Genomic DNA, 17141 nt, shown 5'->3' on the forward strand with positions numbered 1-17141 from the left:
CTGCATTCCATTAATTGCTTAGCAGATGTTCAGCAGCCTTCTTTTAAAAATATTTGAGCCAGAGTATGTTGCTGGTGGGAGAGGCAATGCATAATTTGGTTCATCTCCAAGGAAAAAGAACTGTCTCCTTTCAGGAATTTACTAGCCTTCTTTTGTTTTTCAAACTCAGTTCCCTGTTTGCTTTTATGGGAACACAAAGTAAGCATTTCCAGGTACCTGGATGGCATTAGAGACTGGATTTCATTTGTTTCCCCCACATGTTCTATTAGGGAATTCATTAACTTGGTGCCTAAGTGGAGCTAAACATTGAACGCAGTCCTTGTTTTGTTTTTAGCTATTCCTTTGCTTCTCAGTTTCTGTGCAATTCGTCTTGAGGGCCTAATCACTCCTGACAGCTAGGTTTCTAAAACTCTCTTGTAGAAAGGAAAGATTTCAGACTGTATGGGAATAAGGAGAGGACGAAGAGCTGTTATCAAGAAATTTGAGGGAGGGCCATACCCTGAGTGGCTCTCTTTGGCTTTTAGGACCTCGTGGCAGCTGGCGCTATGTTGAGCAGACAAAGGGAGAAGCGCTCAATCAAGCTGGGGGCTGGACTGGAAATGCTGGTGTTTTGACTGAAGTGTACCTTTGCTCGTGGTATTCCCAATTGGAATATTTCTCCCCCTTCTCTACTTTTCTCCATCTCTTGTGTCTCTGTATTTAAGGCTCAGCTCAGTGCCAACATTTGCATATAGCATCTTTCTGGAGATCTTTACCTGGATACCATCTATCCCTTGTCAGAACTCACGTGGACTTTTTTAAGCTGTATCTGTCTGATCATCATCATCACCTCTCCTATTTAATTTCCCGAGGATACAGTTCACCATATCTTTATAGCGTCTCCGTCATTGTACCTAGAAGAGAACTTGCCCATAGCATGTGCTCAATAAATACTGCTTTCATAAATAATTAGATATATAATTAATTTATAACCTGTAGAGATGCATTAAAAATTCCATCCCCCCCCGCCCCCCGCCGGTTAACCTTTGGAGTCAGTGTGTTCAACTGTGAACCTGTCTCCATGTCATGTTACTTCTTACCATGAGTGAGTGGAGCCTTGCACTCATTTATCCAGTAAGCATACAAGGAAAACCCATCTCTGTGCTTTCTTTATGTCAGGTATCCTCTTAAGATGTAGGATAGTCGTTGATATACACATTGTGGGAAATGGGTGGGTGGAAGGAAAATTAGAACTCTGTGTCCCAGAACGAGAGGTCCTAAGGACAATGGGAGACGGACTGGCAAGGGGAATGTTCCTGAAAGAGAGGGAAGCAAGTTTAACTTATTGGCCCTTATTTCACTTCTCTGATCTCTGATACCGTTTCCAGAGCAGCCTCACTTCATAACAGAGCTCAGGGTCTCACGCCTTAGATTACACTATGCTTTACCCGATCAAACAAACCAGACCTTCTTCACATCATTTGTAACGTCTCCCTTGAGTTCTGTCTTATGCATGCTTTTACCCTGGCCTGCCTTTATTTATTTATTTATTTTCTCCTGTATTTTAAGAGCTGTGATATAGGGATGACTTAGGGAGAGTTTTTCCTGCAAGGCTCACAGGAAGGTTCAGAATCTCTTTGCAGAGCATTTGATCTGTGTAGGTACTTACAGCAGAACAAACGTGAGCCCTTAAGAAAATATCCCTAAAATGCCACTAGTTTTCTCATTGCCCCGGTAACCTGGAATTTACTCAAGGGCACAGTCCATTTCACATGTATCATCTTACTTCTCACGTGACTCTGTGCCTCATTTTGCAGTGATTCCTTTAAAGCTATGGTTTGTCCAGGGATATGAAATGAACTAGGACCCTCATTCAGTGCACACTGGCTAGACCTGAGGCCCCTAGTGGCCCCAATTCTAAATGAAGAGGATGAAAAACATTCCATGCAGAAAGTTCAATAAATGAACTATTCATATTGAATAGGAATTCACCCAAATGAGAGGAAATAAGGCTGCCAGGTTGAGGGGCGGTGCTGAGCAGAAGCACAGGAAAGTGACATCGTATGGTTTGTACTTGGTTTGGGCATCTAGACACATACCCTAAAATATTCCTAATTGGTATATTAACTGAAAGTAAAATTATGAGCAGAGGAAAGAGAGAAGGATAAAATTCAGGGAAATCAAATATGCCATTACTTGATATGTCATTTATATCACGCACTTTGTTCCTCATCCATGCATGATGTGAGAAAACTCTCATTAATGCATGTTTAATATTGCAAAGTAGGATACACATGGAAAAGGAAAGAAGGGGCAGATGAAAGGATTTTCAAAGACAATAGGTTTGGACAACAGTCAGTAATCCTTTCTCTTTTCACAAAGTATTTACTCATTTTATAAGAATTTTTCAACCCAGGTAACAAGAGATGGTAATTTATTTGATAGAGTTGGAATCCCAGGAGGTGGAATCTCTTTTTTAGTTGCCAAAGAAGCTAAGTTTCATGGCCATGTCGGGTTGGGTGCCGTAAAACATACAAGTGAAAAACCTTAAGAGGAAGCTGGGAATAGGGGATTGACACTCAGGTGAGGAGACCAGGACGCCAGACTGCTTTAAACTGCGAGCTTTATTTTATCATCTTTTAGTAGATTGCCAGGTGAAGGGAATCTGCTGACAGGTAATAAATTAAAGACCTAATTGCTGAAACAAATCTTTCAAGCTACATCAAACTCTGTATCTTTGTTCCTATGAGCACGCATGATCAGGAGTAAATTCAGTGATTATACTTTGGAGTGGGGGTGTGGGGACAGGGGGAAGGGGGCTGGGGAGGAAGCAGCTTTAAAAATGTGTTGGTTCAGGCTCCCCTGGTGGCGCAGTGGTTGCAGGTCCGCCTGCCGATGCAGGGGACACGGGTTCGTTCCCCGGTCCGGGAAGATCCCAGATGCCGCGGAGCGGCCGGACCCGTGAGCCATGGCCACTGAGCCTGCGTGTCCTGAGCCTGTGCTCCGCAACGGGAGAGACCGCAACAGTGAGAGGCCCGCGTACCACACACACACACAAAAATGTGTTGATTCTTCTTTGGTAGAATAGATGATGGCAATAAGAATAGAAATTAAAGACTGAGCAAGCAAGGGACAACACTACATCTTATTTGAGGACACAGACGCTACCTAGATGGATTCATACTAAATGACAAACAACAGCACTTCGAGATTTTTTGCATTTCTCAGGGCTTATTTACTGGGTAAATCAACCAAAACTTGGCTGCTGAGACTTCTACACGGAGACTGGAAGAGCTGGTGCTGACTGGTTCCCTCAAAATATTTGGGATAAATGTCAGCCTGTTCTGTGGTTGGAAAATCTCTTTATAACCCGGGGTAGGCAATCCCTGCTATAAAGCAGTTGTTCTTAAATTTGACTGTACATCAAATTACCGAGGAAACTTCATAAAAGTAGAGATTCTTCAGGCCTCACTGCACATCCCTGGAATCAGAATCCCAGGGAGAGATATCCACGAATCTGTGTTTGTAACAAGTTCCCCAAGGGATGCTTATGCAGCCAGGGCTTTCACCAGTCTCAGCCACTGCTCTTAAAGAGCATTCCACAGACAGAAATCCATCTGCATAACAAGGAAAGGTGCTGAGCTATCTCCAGCAATAAATCTGATTTACAACTCAGGGCATCCGCTAAAACAGAGACATGCACTAAAAGGGAAGAACCCTTGATACTTAGTGTAGGAGGAAATTAGTAATAAACATTAAAATCTAATTCCTCCCATATTTGGAGCTTACTTAATTGGCAGAATGGGTGGATGACAGTGGGAGTAGGGAAAAAAATGAAGCCTGTCTCTGAATGTGGGATATGCTGTATCCATAATCGAGATGAATGGCAAAGGCCAGCCAAGAGCTGTGGCCGTGAAGCAGTTGAAAAATGATTAAAGTGTGAACCAGAATGTTAGTGGCAGATGTAATTGAATAGCCATGAGTTCTATGGAAGTTAAACAAATGATATTATCTCGATGTTATTAATGTGCTACAGTGAGCAGAAAATGATACATCCGCATCTCACTGTTATTTCTGCACATATTAGAGAATCGGGGTGTTCTTCTACTCTTAGCTTTCCAGTGGGGTCACTGCTCTTCTGGAGTTTTGGATACTGATGATAAAAAATTTGAAAGGTTAATACTTCTCAAAGGAAGAGCCTCAAATCTCAGGTTGAATTTAAAAAATTTTTAACACCCAGTAACTGCTCTCAACCCCTCGTGTGTGTCTAGCAGTTGCCTTGTTTAAGCTATTATGTTTAGGAAAACTGTCCTTTGTCAAGGGTATGTGTGGGTTTTTAATAAAACCGTTATCTTGTATTATCTTGGCCTCCGTGGTTGCTGCTGGCTGGTTCAATTTCTTTTTCAGGTGTAATAAAAAGATATTATCACAGACATATTAGAGAATTAATATTTCCCAGCTTCAGTTGCTGTCTCTGGATATGTTATGAGTCAACGTGAGAGGGGATAAGGTACTCAGAATTTCAGTCTAGGTCAAGATACGTCACGAATTCTGCCCGACAGTTTACATTGAGAAACCCCTTCCACTTGAAGGCAGAATTAGCATGAGTCCAGAAGCTTTAGAAAATTCACTATAATCTAAGCCACATCATTATAGATGCAGATGCCAAACCGTAGAGTTGTGGAGCTTGGAACTGTAAAGTAAAATAAATTGTTGCGATAACATTTGCCATTTAGGGATGAAATTAGTACTAGTGGAATTCTTCCACAGCCAAATACATTTTTCTGTCTCTTTAGCCTCTGGTTGCCTTATTACCTACACAGTTATCACTTACAAGTCTTTTGCGAGTAAAGTCATGCTAGTAATATTTTTCCTTCCTTCTGTTTTTCCCCCCAAATCATTTTTTTCCTCTACAAATAATTAAGCTGTTTCACAGACACGTGTACCCGGTGGTTTTTAACAGTTATTAAGCTTTTATGGTATTATGATAACTAATAACAGGTGCTGAGATGTTAAACGTGACATCCAATGTGACTAAACCAAATGTGATACTTTCATAAATATATCAGCAATGAAGTTGCTCTTTATATTCTAAAGATTCTTTCTTCACCATTTTTTTCTAAGATTTCCTGGGCCCATAAAAAGGCATGAAATGACTATAGGGTAATTGGCCTGAGGATGCACCTAGAATCTCTTGGGCAGAGAATGGTCAGGAAAGAGTGATCAGATGAACAGTTCAGAAACGGGGTACAAGCATGCATCAGATTGGAAAGAAGCAGTAGTTAGGATGCAGGAGGTACCGTTCCCCATGGGAAAGGCAAGGCAGATAGTCCAGAGAAATTGGCAGGAGAAAATGAAGGCAGGAGAACACATACATAATACAGAGAAGATACCAGAATCTAGGACAAGCTACCTTTTAGACACCAAGTTTCTTACACCTACAGTGACCAAGACGGTCAGGCCATATCTGTTGTGTCTACATCAGTTTTCATAGCATTTCCTTTCATTCTTAAAGTGTCCTGGTTTGGAAAAGAACATTTATGGTCATGTTACTTATGCCCTGGCACCCTACCAGTGGGGACAGACGTCCATACCAAGAATTTGATAATATAGAGCCCAATAGTAAGAATTACTAGTTGGATGTTTAATCAGTTGGAAGAGAAGAGTTTTGAAGAGAGAAGATGTTAATAAGCTATTGCTATGTAACAAACCACCCCGAAATTCAGTGGCTTCACAGTAAGCCTTTATTATTGTGTATGAGTCTGTGGATCAGCTCAGTGGTTCTTCTGGATTTATCTGTGCTCCTTGTGTGTCTGCAGTCAGCCGTGGATTCTTGGGTAGGGAGCTCTGCTGATCTCGACTGAGCTGTCCCCGTGTTGGGGGTCAGCTGGCTGTAGGCTGGCTCTAGAACAGCCTCCGTTGGTATAGTTAAGCTCTGCTCCACATGGTCTCTCATCTCCTTCAGTGGGCTTCCCTGGGCTTGCTCACACATGGCCATGATAGGATTCCAAGAGAGAGAGCAAAGGTGCACAAGGCCTTGAAGCTCACAACTGGAGCACCGTCCCTTGTGTGCATGCCATCGCCAAATCAAGTCGCCGTGCTAGCCCAGATTCAGGGGGGTGAGGAAACAGATTTCACCTCTTGGTAGGAGAAGCTTCAAATTCAAGGTGCTCGAGGCATGGGCGCAGAAAGAAGTAGAGAATTGATCCAGTAACGCAATTAATCTAGATGGGGCTGAGCGGTCTCTTAGGGGAGATTTGAGATGCCTTTTAGGTAGTTTAGAAAATTCTCCTGAAGTCGTAATGGGATTGAAGTACTATTAGCAATCAAGGGATGTGTTGTTTTGTTTGTTTTGTTTTGTTTGTTTTAGTGACCCAGGGTGTATAAAGTTCAGGCACACTCTAAAGATAAGAACTGGGTGTTTTATGAGTGACAGTAGGAGGGGCTTACCACACAGTACTCTCAAGCTGGTATGCATAATAATGACCTGTGTAGCTTGTTCCACACGTAGATTTCTGGGACTCACTCTCAGAGACTGATATATTTTTTCTCAAGTGAAGCCTAGGAAACTGCATTTTCACAAGTTCTCCAGGTGATTCTGATTCACGTGGTCGGGAAATTATACTTTGAGAAACGCTTTACGTAGTAAACAGGATACCTCACTGACTTGCCACCCTTGGAAACCAAAAGGCATCCTTCTCTTCCTGTCTGTCAATTACAGTGATAAGTTTGGTCTTTGAGGTATCCACAGTTGTCATTATTTGGCCAAGTGACCTCAACCTGAGGTGACTAGGTGTTCCTGAAGACTCAACTTCCGTTTAAAACTAGTAGCCATGCTTCACTAGTCATTAGAGCCTTCCCTGGGAATTCCCATCCAGTCTGACCTGCAAGATCATGGCTTTATGATCAAGAGGCTATAGCAATCCTTAAGACTGTTATGATTGGGTTTGGACTTGAACTGGAAGGAAGGGCTATTAGACAAGCGAGGGCGCTCTGTCATAAAGGCCTGTCAACCCTTTCTATGATCTAGATAAACGTTCTCCGTGCCATTCCCATATAACCTTAATTTCTGAAGAAGAGATTTCAGCCACATGGATTTTATGATATTCAAGGCATGTACGTAAAGGCTGGCTTGGGTCTGCTTTGGAGACAGGAGAGGAAAAATAAAAGCAAGTTATGACAAAGTTGAACTTGCTTTTGTAACTTCTTGACAGCACTAACTTCTGGAATAGAAATGCAGTACGAGTTCTAAGTTCCAAGGTCATAGAGCAGGTAGAAGTCCTCCAAGAAAGTCCCTTTGATAGAATGAGAGTCAATACAGACAGCAGTAAGGGTATTTGTGGGGCTTCACCAGGTGATGCTCCCATATTGTTGACTTTAAAACTTAGAAATAACCCAAAGGGGCAAGGCTGCAGCAAAAGGGCTTAGTGATGCTCCAGGTGAGGCATTTCCTTAAGTGTGTCGTGTGGGACCTAAGTCTGTAAAGGGTCTGTACTCTAATGACTTTGTGAAACTCTATAGTGGAGTCTTACCATAGAGTTTCTTTCCTGAAGGACTGCTATCAGCTTTCATATACTGAATCTTCAAGATGGGGAATGCCACATATACCATTTCCCAAAATTATCTGACCATGGACTCTAGTCATTTTTCAGGGCTTGTTCTCTATAGAATACACTTTCAGAAATATGATAGCAATGATACGACAGTTTTAAAACTACTGGGCGTGTGCCAGACACCCTGTCACTGCTTTATAAATTTCATCTTATTTTATCCTCACAACTTGCTAAAACAGGCACTAGTTTTATCCCCATTCTGCAGACGAGAAAACTGAGGTTCAGTTTAAGTCATTTAGCTTGTCAGCAAGCGGCCAGGTAAGAATCTGATTTCAAAAAGGGACCATATCAGTTACCTCACCCCAAACATGGCGTTTTAGGTTCACTCTTCTCTCATACACGTTAGCTGTGCCCTTGTATTTAGCACTCACTGTGTATCGATCACTTTTCACAAGAAGACTTGTTATTCCTGTAAGCAGCACTATTATTATAATCAGTCTGGGTCCTCTTGAATAGAATATAATAACGCAGTGCATTTCTGCAGGATTGTAGAAACGACGTGTGCCAGCCCCAGACTTAGAATCGTTAAGTCACGTGCTGTACCCCATGACCGTGCTTTACTGTGTTTGTGAACAGTGGCAAATAAACCACTCAGCACTTGCCCCTTCTACCTTGTTTAGGCTGCCGTTGGAGAGGGATTAATTTATGCTTATTGCACACAGCAAGCTAAAACCCATTTATCACAAGTTTTCATTCCCCAGCAAAACACACACAAACCCACCTACTAGTGCTAGGCAAATTAAGCCATGCATCTGAGGCTGTGTGGAGCAATGGCAGTCCGGTTTATACTCAGGCACAGATCAGCCAGCAGAAGCCACCCCCGGGACCCAGAGGCCAGTGCTACTCAACTTCTCACCGCTGCTGCCTGCTTGCCTGCTTCTTGCCGCTAAGCAGTGACTAAGTGATGCAGAGATAGGGGTGGGGCTGGGAGCGGAGAGCACACATGTTAGAACTCAGGATACAGAAGCTCATTTTCCCAAAGTAATATGCTAATTATTTAACACTGTTAACGCCACCTGTTTATGAATGATGATTTGAGTGGGAGTGGTTTAGAATTGAAAGAGCTCAGCTTGTGATGGGTAGAGACAGGAGGGGGAAGGGAAGAGAAGGGAAATAGTGTCCATTTGCGTGTTTGCTTTCTGTGTCAGTGAGAGCCTGGCTAGAGCAATTTCCTCCCTTTAGTTTTCCGTTCATTTCAAATGCCAACCCTTTCAAGCAGCCTCGGTATTCTTCCTGGTTGCTCCGTAACACTGATATTCTTCTGCGTCTTCTGCAAGAGTGTTTGGCTGGGAATCAGAAGCTCAGCTAATCAAGCTAACCTGCCTCTAACCGTCCTTACAGTCTGGAGCTCCTCCCTGAGCCTCCCTTTGTTCCCTGTCACATTAGGGGTTTGCATTAGAAGATGACCTTTAAAATAGCTTTCCAGTATTATTTCCATAAGTATGATGACGGTATTGTGATAATGTCCAGAGAAAGAGAGTGAGAGAGACCTTATCTTTTAGACTTACAGGTGAAATTGTACGATCACTGAGATTTGCTTCAACATAATGCAGTGTTGGGGTTTGTGGGCACTGGACGCGGGTAGAAATAACATTATCTGTGGGTTGATGGTTGTTGAAGGGTGGTGGGTGCATGAGGCTCCATTTCTCTATGCACAACTACCACCCATAAATACACACATATGCATATAGATGTGCGTATTCATGTCATCCATGTTGAAAAGTGAATGACCTAGGATTCTAATTGGTCCTTTGAAAACTTAATAATATTTTGACTTTGTCACTTGTTAAGTTGCTTCTTGTGCTCTACTTTTGCCCTTCATCCCCATTCTCAGAAATATCTTTTTAAATTTCAGGTATCTCCTGCTGAAATTAGCCCAGGATTGAAGTATATAGAAAATTGTGTGTATGTGTGTGTGTGTGTGTGTGTGTGTATGTGTGTGTTTGTGTGTGTGAGAGAGAGAGAGAGAGAGAGAGAGAGAGAGAGAGACTTGGTTTAAGTCATAGTTCTTCCATTCACTATTTCTGAGTCCTTTGGAATGACACTAAGCAGTGAGGCCCTCACTGTTCGTGTCTGCTCAGTGACGATCACCGCCCCACCTTCCATTGGTGAAAGTCAGTTGCAATAATGTCTGATAAATGGAAGGTGTTCTTTCCCTCCTGACTTCCTGCCAATAGTGGTATGAGTTCTGAAGCATTTCTGGACTCCTTTGCACTGTGTTTGCCTAAGTAAATGAAAGAGACCTTAATTTTTCGATTTCGAGCTGGAAGCACATTTGCCTTGGGTGTTCCATTCAGTGAACCACTCCTGTCTCGTCACACACTCATACCTCACAGCTTAAGCTCTGCTTGACTCACAGAGGAGAGAGAATCACAGAGGTTGCTTCATTTTAGTGCTTCCTAAAAGCTGATTCGACTATAATAACTAAGCCCGTGTTCTGAGAAAAAGGGCTTCACTTGTGTTTTTCACCCAAACTGGTACATGGGATAGGCTTCCCAGTAGTGGTTACTGCATGGCTGGGAAGTAAGTCTTCAACAACCAGACAGAGCAGAAGCAGTCTCGGGTCTTGTCTGAAATCATCAACATTACAGTCACCTATTCTTGAATTTTTTACCTGGGTGACCAGAATGTTGCGCTCTTGGCTTTCAACAGAGAAAAGCCACGGAAAATGGTGCTTAAAGGTCACCTGAATTTCTGGGTATCAGGCTTTGCTTAGATTGATGGAAGGTAAAGGTCCGCATCCAGGCTTCTAAGGGGTACGTGTGGCTTTGCCTTTTATGCTGGAGCTATGCTATGTTTGCAAAATATCACTTTTCTAGAGGGTAAAAATTAATTGCAAACAAAGTCATTAAAGGAGAGCAGGCTTGACCCTGAGATAGAGGAGCGGGGTTTGGAGGCAGAGAGACGTGTTCCCCAGAGCTGCACTCTACAAGCAGAGTTAAGGAGGGAGAATCTTTTATGGCTGCCAAGGCATCTGTTTGGCCCAAGTGGAGAACTCACTGCCTCTGAGAGGCTGCCACCTCCTGGCGCGAGCTGTCAGGACTTGGGCAAGTTATGGAGACGACCCTGGACTGCACATTCCTCCTCCAGCATCAGAGCAGCTGCCCTTGTAAAATAGTCACTTAGCCATCAGTTTCCAAGTGCAAAAAATGTAAGCGACCAGTCCTTTCTCTCATATGGCAGTTGCCAGGATAGGCGTTAGAGGGGTTGGATCATTCATAAAAATATGCCTGTTGATGTTTTTTTCTGGTTTTCTGCATTGCTTAGTGGGAAAAGCTTTCATTCAGAGTGTAGGAAAATTTAATACTTATATTATTATAAATATTGATTCAAAGTAATAATAGCAGTAGCAATAAAAGCTAAGATTTATATAAAGGTCTTACTATGTGCCTGGCGCTGTGGCCAGTGCTTTACGTACATCAATTCATTTGATCCTCACAAACACCTAATGAGATATGTACTTCTATTCTCATGTCACCCTGTCAGCCACATGAAGGTGAAGTAATTTGCCCAGGAGCTCACAGCCAGCACATGATAGAGCAGGCCTTGAATCCAAGCAGTCTGGCTCCAGAGTCTGTGCTTTAAATTTTCCACTGCGTTTCTTGAACAGGCCTGCTGGAGCCTTCTGGGGGCTGGGACAGGCTCAGATGCATCTGCATGTCAAGCCGTGTGACATGCGTCTTGTGTGTACGTCCCACGTGGTTTTCCGGGACTCACCGTACCTCTGTGTGAACAGTGCAAGCCTGTCGCAGAGTCACGCCCACCCACCTGCCTGCTCGTGACCATGACCATGCCTTGCTTTCTCCCCTAGCCCCGCTGGTGGACCTCACTCCAACCCATAGTGGCTCCGCCATGCTGATGCTGCTGTCCGTGGTGTTTGTGGGGCTGGCGGTGTTCGTCATCTACAAGTTCAAAAGGTGCGTGTCCCTCCGTCCGTGTCTCCCCCCTTCCCCCTTCTCCCATGACAGGTTCAGAAGCATTTGTCGCAGCGATGTCCGTGTCCCGTGCACAGCAGTGATGGTTTCTGTTAATGTTTTAGGAAGATCCCGGGGATTAATGTTTATGCCCAGATGCAGAATGAGAAAGAACAAGAGATGGTCAGTCAAGTCAGTCACCCTGAAAGCAGGCCCTGTATCCCTCAGACCGAGCTCAGGCGGCCTGGCCAGCTGATAGATGAGAAGGTGGAGTCCCAGCTCATAGGTAAATGATTCCTGGCAGCCCTCAGCTGTTCGGCCTGAGTAGTCAATGGCTGGCTCTCTCTCTAACCCCTTCCTGGCTTGACGTAACCACTTTTTCTGCTCTAACACCCCTGAGAGAAACAGCTAAGATGCCTCTTTCCCTGCTTCTTTCCATTAGAAAGAGAAAAAAAAAAAACCTTTCTTGCTCCTATGTTTTTTTTTTTCTCTTATGAGTTTATTCCTCTTTTTTTCAAAAACCCTTGCTGAAACATTGGGCTTCAAGTGTTCATGGTCAAAGAGCAAAGTGTTTGTTCTAACAATATACAAGAAGGGCAGGCCTCAGAGGCTGGACCTGCTGGTCTGGAGGGCTGGGCATGGTCTGAGGGTGTCTAACGACCAGAGCGAGCTGTGGCAGCCCCACCTGGAGACAGCTCTAAGGAGGGCACACGGCTCCAGAACATGCGTGGAAGAAAGACAGACCGATCACCCTGGGATTGTTTTAAATCTAGCAGTAATCAAAAACTGCCCCCCGGGAAACACGGAACCTGAGAATTCAAGAGCCATGAAGTTGGCAGAACTTATCTCAGGAGTGGGGTTTCCTGAGAGAGAGTGCTGGAGGGTTAGACTGTCACAGAGCAGATGGGCAGATTTCTTCCTCCTTTTCACCTGTGCCCTACCAGGAGTCTTAAAACTGGATTTCAGCGTAATTCAGTAGGGCTCACTCTCTGTCTGGGGAGGAAGCATGGGAAGCCAACAGCTAGGTATAGAGAGTCTCAGGGTCATTGCTAAGTTCTGCTGTTTATTGTGGAGGGCATTTCCCAGGAACTTAGATAAACCCATGGGACCACCATTGTGATCCATTTCTCTCCTTGTCTCCTCCTGTCTGATGACCCTAGGACTTGAAGCTGTAAATGTTCCCATCTAGACCCTGCATTGCTGACTCTGATGGATAAATTATTATATAAGCATTCATGCTTCACTCTGATGTGATAATGCCAAATCACCTAGAACGTCCTATGACTGTTAATCTGGTACCTGGGGGAAAAATGAGTTCTTAAAGGGAGACAGAGCCCTCTCTTTAAATGAACATGGGAACGTTCTGTGGCTGTATTAAGGCGAAATTTAAATGTGCTGCCAGGCTCATATCAGAGGCAATAATAACAATAGCCCCGCATCTGGTGTCCAGTTTTCACAGTGTGCTTCCTCTTATTTGGGGAGACGGTGAGAAATGCGTAATTGCTTTGGGTTAAAAAGAAAAAGGCTTTTCCGTCTCCAAGTCCAGAGAAGCGTTTGCCCTATTTACTTCTAAAGCTTCTAAGGGCATTTTTGTGGGTCATTCGGTTTTCAGTCCCATTTCCATGGGGTATGAAGTGCGGCTGCTGTTTGCTTGATTAAAGTAGCAATCCGTCCTTCGCCAGGAAGAGCTCCCAGCACGTTACACCGTCTCTGACACCTTTCCATTGCCAGTGTCATTAAATGAGTAAGTGTTACACGTTTTCTCTTAGGAGAGTAGCTTTACCCTCCCCTTCCTCCCCTTCTACTCAACCTGGTGACTCATCTCTCCGATTGCAAAGAGCAAGACACGCCACTCCACCTTCAACGCCAAAGCGGGGATCTGCTGGGGCTCAATTTGCCATTTAAGGAAAACCCCCAAAGGCTACAGGCGACCTGCTGATCAGGAAAGAATTTCGCTCTTGTCAAGTGCATCCTTCTCCATGACCACTAACTTTGTGTTTTTTTTCTTTGTTGTTCTGTTTCCTATTTTGCCAGGAAGTATTTCCATAGTTGCTGAGAATCAAAGCACAAAAGAAATCCCTACCTATGTAAATGTTTGACTGGAGGACGCCAGTAAAAACAAAAACAAACAAATAAAATAAAAACAATCAAAATCTAAACAAACAAACAAACAAACACTCACTGCATCGGGACTTTTTAATTCTTCAGACACAGACAACAAGGGTTTTTAGCTTTAAGCCTGTGCATGTGGACAGTACCTTGAGAACATGCTTGGAGGGGCAGTGTACAGGTGCTCTATTTTAATGGAAAAAACACTCCCCTCCCCCTTTCTTCTCCTCTCTCCTTTTTCTGATTGGTTGTGTTTGTAGAAAATTCCTAACATATATAGGCCAAGGAAATCTGCATGTATTTTTGGAAATATTCTTGGCTCTAGACTTAACAGCTATTTTAGCTCTACAGGCTGATGGGTAGATTAGCTACCCCAGCCCTTTTCACAAGACACAAAGACATGCACAGGAGTTTGAAACCCTGGGCTGTTTCTCTGTTCCACTTTACTTGTTGCCATTTTCGCCTTCTAAGTTATCTTCGGGAGCTCTGTTGGCCGGCAGGGGCCACAGGTTGCCTTCTCCATTCTGTATGGCCACAGGGACAAAGAAGCAAGTTCAAGTTCCATGGATGCAGGCAGAATAGGGAAAGAAGGAAGGCAGTCGGGCAGGAGTGTCAAAAGTGGACCTGTGTTTCCTGTTCCCCCCTTCCCATCACGACAGCTTCCCCTTGTAGCTTTTCCTACTCCTGCCCTGTGTAGAAAACAGAATCCCAGTTACCCGCATTCTTACCTTCCCATTTGTTTGCTCTCCACGTGTGGTCGTGATCTGTCAATGTCTTTGTGTCTCTTCCTTCCAGTCCCCAAGTTATCCTTCAACTGCTCCTGCCTTTTCTTCCCAAACATGTTGCCAGATTCTGGGCATTCATCCTGATGTTCTTTAAATACTAGCCTCGCCTCTGGCAACCCTGCCTCCACCACCCAAAGCTAATGATCTCTCTGTCAACTTTGCACACGCCCATGCATGCAGCCTACATACACACTGACCAAGCAGCATCCTGCCCTGCAGGGTTTAGCTTCATGTATTTTTTTTTTTGTATCCTCCTGTAGACCTGCCTCTTCCAAATATCCTTGCCTTTCCCCCCTGGAAACATATAATGTGTGTGAAAGAGTTGAGATATGCAAAGCAATTCAAACCTGGCCCATGTACCTTAGAAAAGAAAACATACAGATGAATAGTGGTTTTGTCACACCTTAACAAAAATCTCCTGCAGTCAGATTCCAGAAGATTCTTGTGAGAAATGTTTTGAACGTGTTACTATGTGGCAGGGCAATTTCCTCCTGTGATGGTTGCTATTACCCAGTATTTCCCCTCTCACAGTAGAGTGAAAATATTTGTAAAATGAAACCAATGTTAAGCAGAAGAAGAAGCAGGTTAATGGATTTGATGTTTGAGTGTCAAAAAGTCTTGAGATTATACGGAGGTCTTGTCTTATATTAGGATGGGATTGTGATTATTGTAAGATGACCCTAGACTTCTTACATGTGTGCTTTCTGATCTCTGAGCATAGTATCAGCAAAGGAAAATTTAATAAGCATAAAGGGGAGGAGTTATCAGACTCAAGCAGGTGGGCTCAAAGCATGAAGAAATCCCAGTTCTCCCAGGGCCATCATGAAAGAAGGTCCAGAGAAAGAGGGAAACAAAAGTATGTGAAGCAGGAGCCCTTGGAGTATTATGGATTGGATAAAGCCCACTCTAAAATGTAGGAGAAAGTGGTTTCAAAAGACCTCTCAGAGTGTAGCCTCCTACTTGGCCATGTCCCCAGGCCAGCGTCAGGGTATCGCAGGGCCCTGGGGACAATGGGGGTGCCCTAAAGATCCTGACAACCACTGCCCTTGTGTAGCTCAAGTAGGGGAAGAGTGGCAACACTTCAGTCAGAAGTTAATCAAGCAGAAGATTTTATGGCTGGAGATGCTCGGCATGAATCTGGGAGACGGATTCTGCCTAAGGCAGCCGTCTCTTTGTAGAACTCAAATGATCCTCAACCTGCCAGGCTTCCTATCCCATGGGAAACATCCTCATTGAATCTCTTCAGTTGGAGCCTCCCAAATTTTATATGGAAAACAGAGTGTTTGGAAACCAAAAGAGGCTCATTCACGACAGTACAGGGATTCCTCAGAGTTGCAGTTCAATCATTTTCATTGTTAAACTATGAAAAAGGGAATAACACTCAATCTAACACAGTGCCTTGCCTAGAGTAGGTGTTAAGAAAGTTGTTTGTTGAAAGAAGAAATGAATGAATACATGAGAAGACATAGCGAAGAAGGGCTTGTAAGTCCTAACCTAAAATAGAGGTGGACATGAGATGCCTGGCGTTTTGGAAGGTGATCAGAGATGGCTGGTTCTACATTCAGCATCTCCAGGGTCCTCATGTGCCTCTCCTCAGAGCTCCCTCCCACCTGCAGGAGACTAGTGAGGCCAAGTACTGCTCAGAGGGGACCTTATTATTCTTATGATCTAGCTCGTTTCTCAAAGCGTGGTACCCAGACCAGCAGTATCAGCATCACCTCGGACTTGTTAGAAACACAGATTTTGGGTCCCACTGACCCCAGACCTACTGAATTAGAAACTCCAGGGTTGGGGCCCAGCAATCTGTTTTTACAAGCTCTTTGGGTGATTGTGAAATACACTAAAGTTTGAGAACCACTGTACTAGGCCATGCCAGCTCAATCCTGAAGAGAAGGTAGTAATGAGGAGCTGCCAGTGGGAGGGACCCAAGTGCCTACCTACTCAACAACAGCAGGTGCAGACACAATGAGGAGTTTGGTAGGCTTGAGGCCAGAGGAATGGGTGGGGAGGGATGGATGGGGAAGGTAAGATTCAGGGCAAGCTACAAATCTGATATTGCAATGTTTTCCAAAATCCCAGAAGGCAAACTGCGTGCTCTACCCTGAACGACCCAACCAACGTTTTCTCCTTTGCCTTATTTTTGATTGGATTCACTGTCCAAAATGCAGAGGTTTGCTTTGCTTTTTTTCAGAAGTTCCAAACAGCAACTTTGAGAGGAATGGGGTGCTTGGCAGCTGTGTTTTCCAGGATTCCAACTGAGCATTGAAATTCCCCCATTTGCCAACTTATTTTTATAGGAAGCCAATTTAAAAAAAAAAGAAAGTTTTCTTATAGTATTGAACTACTTCTAATTTTAAAATGACTTTTTTGATGTATTTTTTGTTAAATACTATGTAGTGTAATGTATAATTGCTCTTGTTTATTGCTTTTACAGTCATATTTATTAAACAGATAATGTCTCTGAAGTCTATGCCTCAAGGTGTTTATTTTATTCCAAACTTCGGTGTTCAGTCCAGATATAGAAGCGATGCATCTATAGGGTTTCATAAAGACTAATTGCATGAGAATTTAGTAAACGCTACAGGTTTGAGGGGTTTGGTTTTTGGGGAGTTTTGGGTTTTTTGTTATCAACGTAGGATATATATTCTACTACCTAAATTCTAACCTGCATTTCAGGTGACTGTATAATATCTGTTGCTTTACTGTTACTTTATTCTATAATATTTAAAAAAATCACTCCA

At 43.6% G+C, this 17141-nt stretch overlaps 1 protein-coding gene across 5 annotated transcripts in view; it reads left to right on the top strand.

The window, feature by feature from the left end:
* The window catches only part of SORCS1 (sortilin related VPS10 domain containing receptor 1), a 660265-nt gene extending 643400 nt beyond the window's left edge, over positions 1-16865 (top strand). For 2 of the 5 annotated variants that reach the window (XM_067709470.1, XM_067709467.1), the window contains 3 exons: positions 11404-11509; positions 11632-11792; positions 13541-16865. In XM_067709470.1, the coding sequence (XP_067565571.1) occupies positions 11404-11509; positions 11632-11792; positions 13541-13605 (332 nt within the window). In that variant the 3' untranslated portion in view covers positions 13606-16865. Of the gene's footprint in view, positions 1-11403; positions 11510-11631; positions 11793-13275 lie in introns of all 5 variants that reach the window. The other 3 variants (XM_067709465.1, XM_067709469.1, XM_067709466.1) reach the window with 3 other exon arrangements.
* Positions 16866-17141: the final 276 nt, after the last annotated feature.

This window comes from Pseudorca crassidens, chromosome 16 (genome assembly GCF_039906515.1).
Source record: "Pseudorca crassidens isolate mPseCra1 chromosome 16, mPseCra1.hap1, whole genome shotgun sequence".
In the NCBI taxonomy this organism is placed as follows: domain Eukaryota; kingdom Metazoa; phylum Chordata; class Mammalia; order Artiodactyla; family Delphinidae; genus Pseudorca; species Pseudorca crassidens.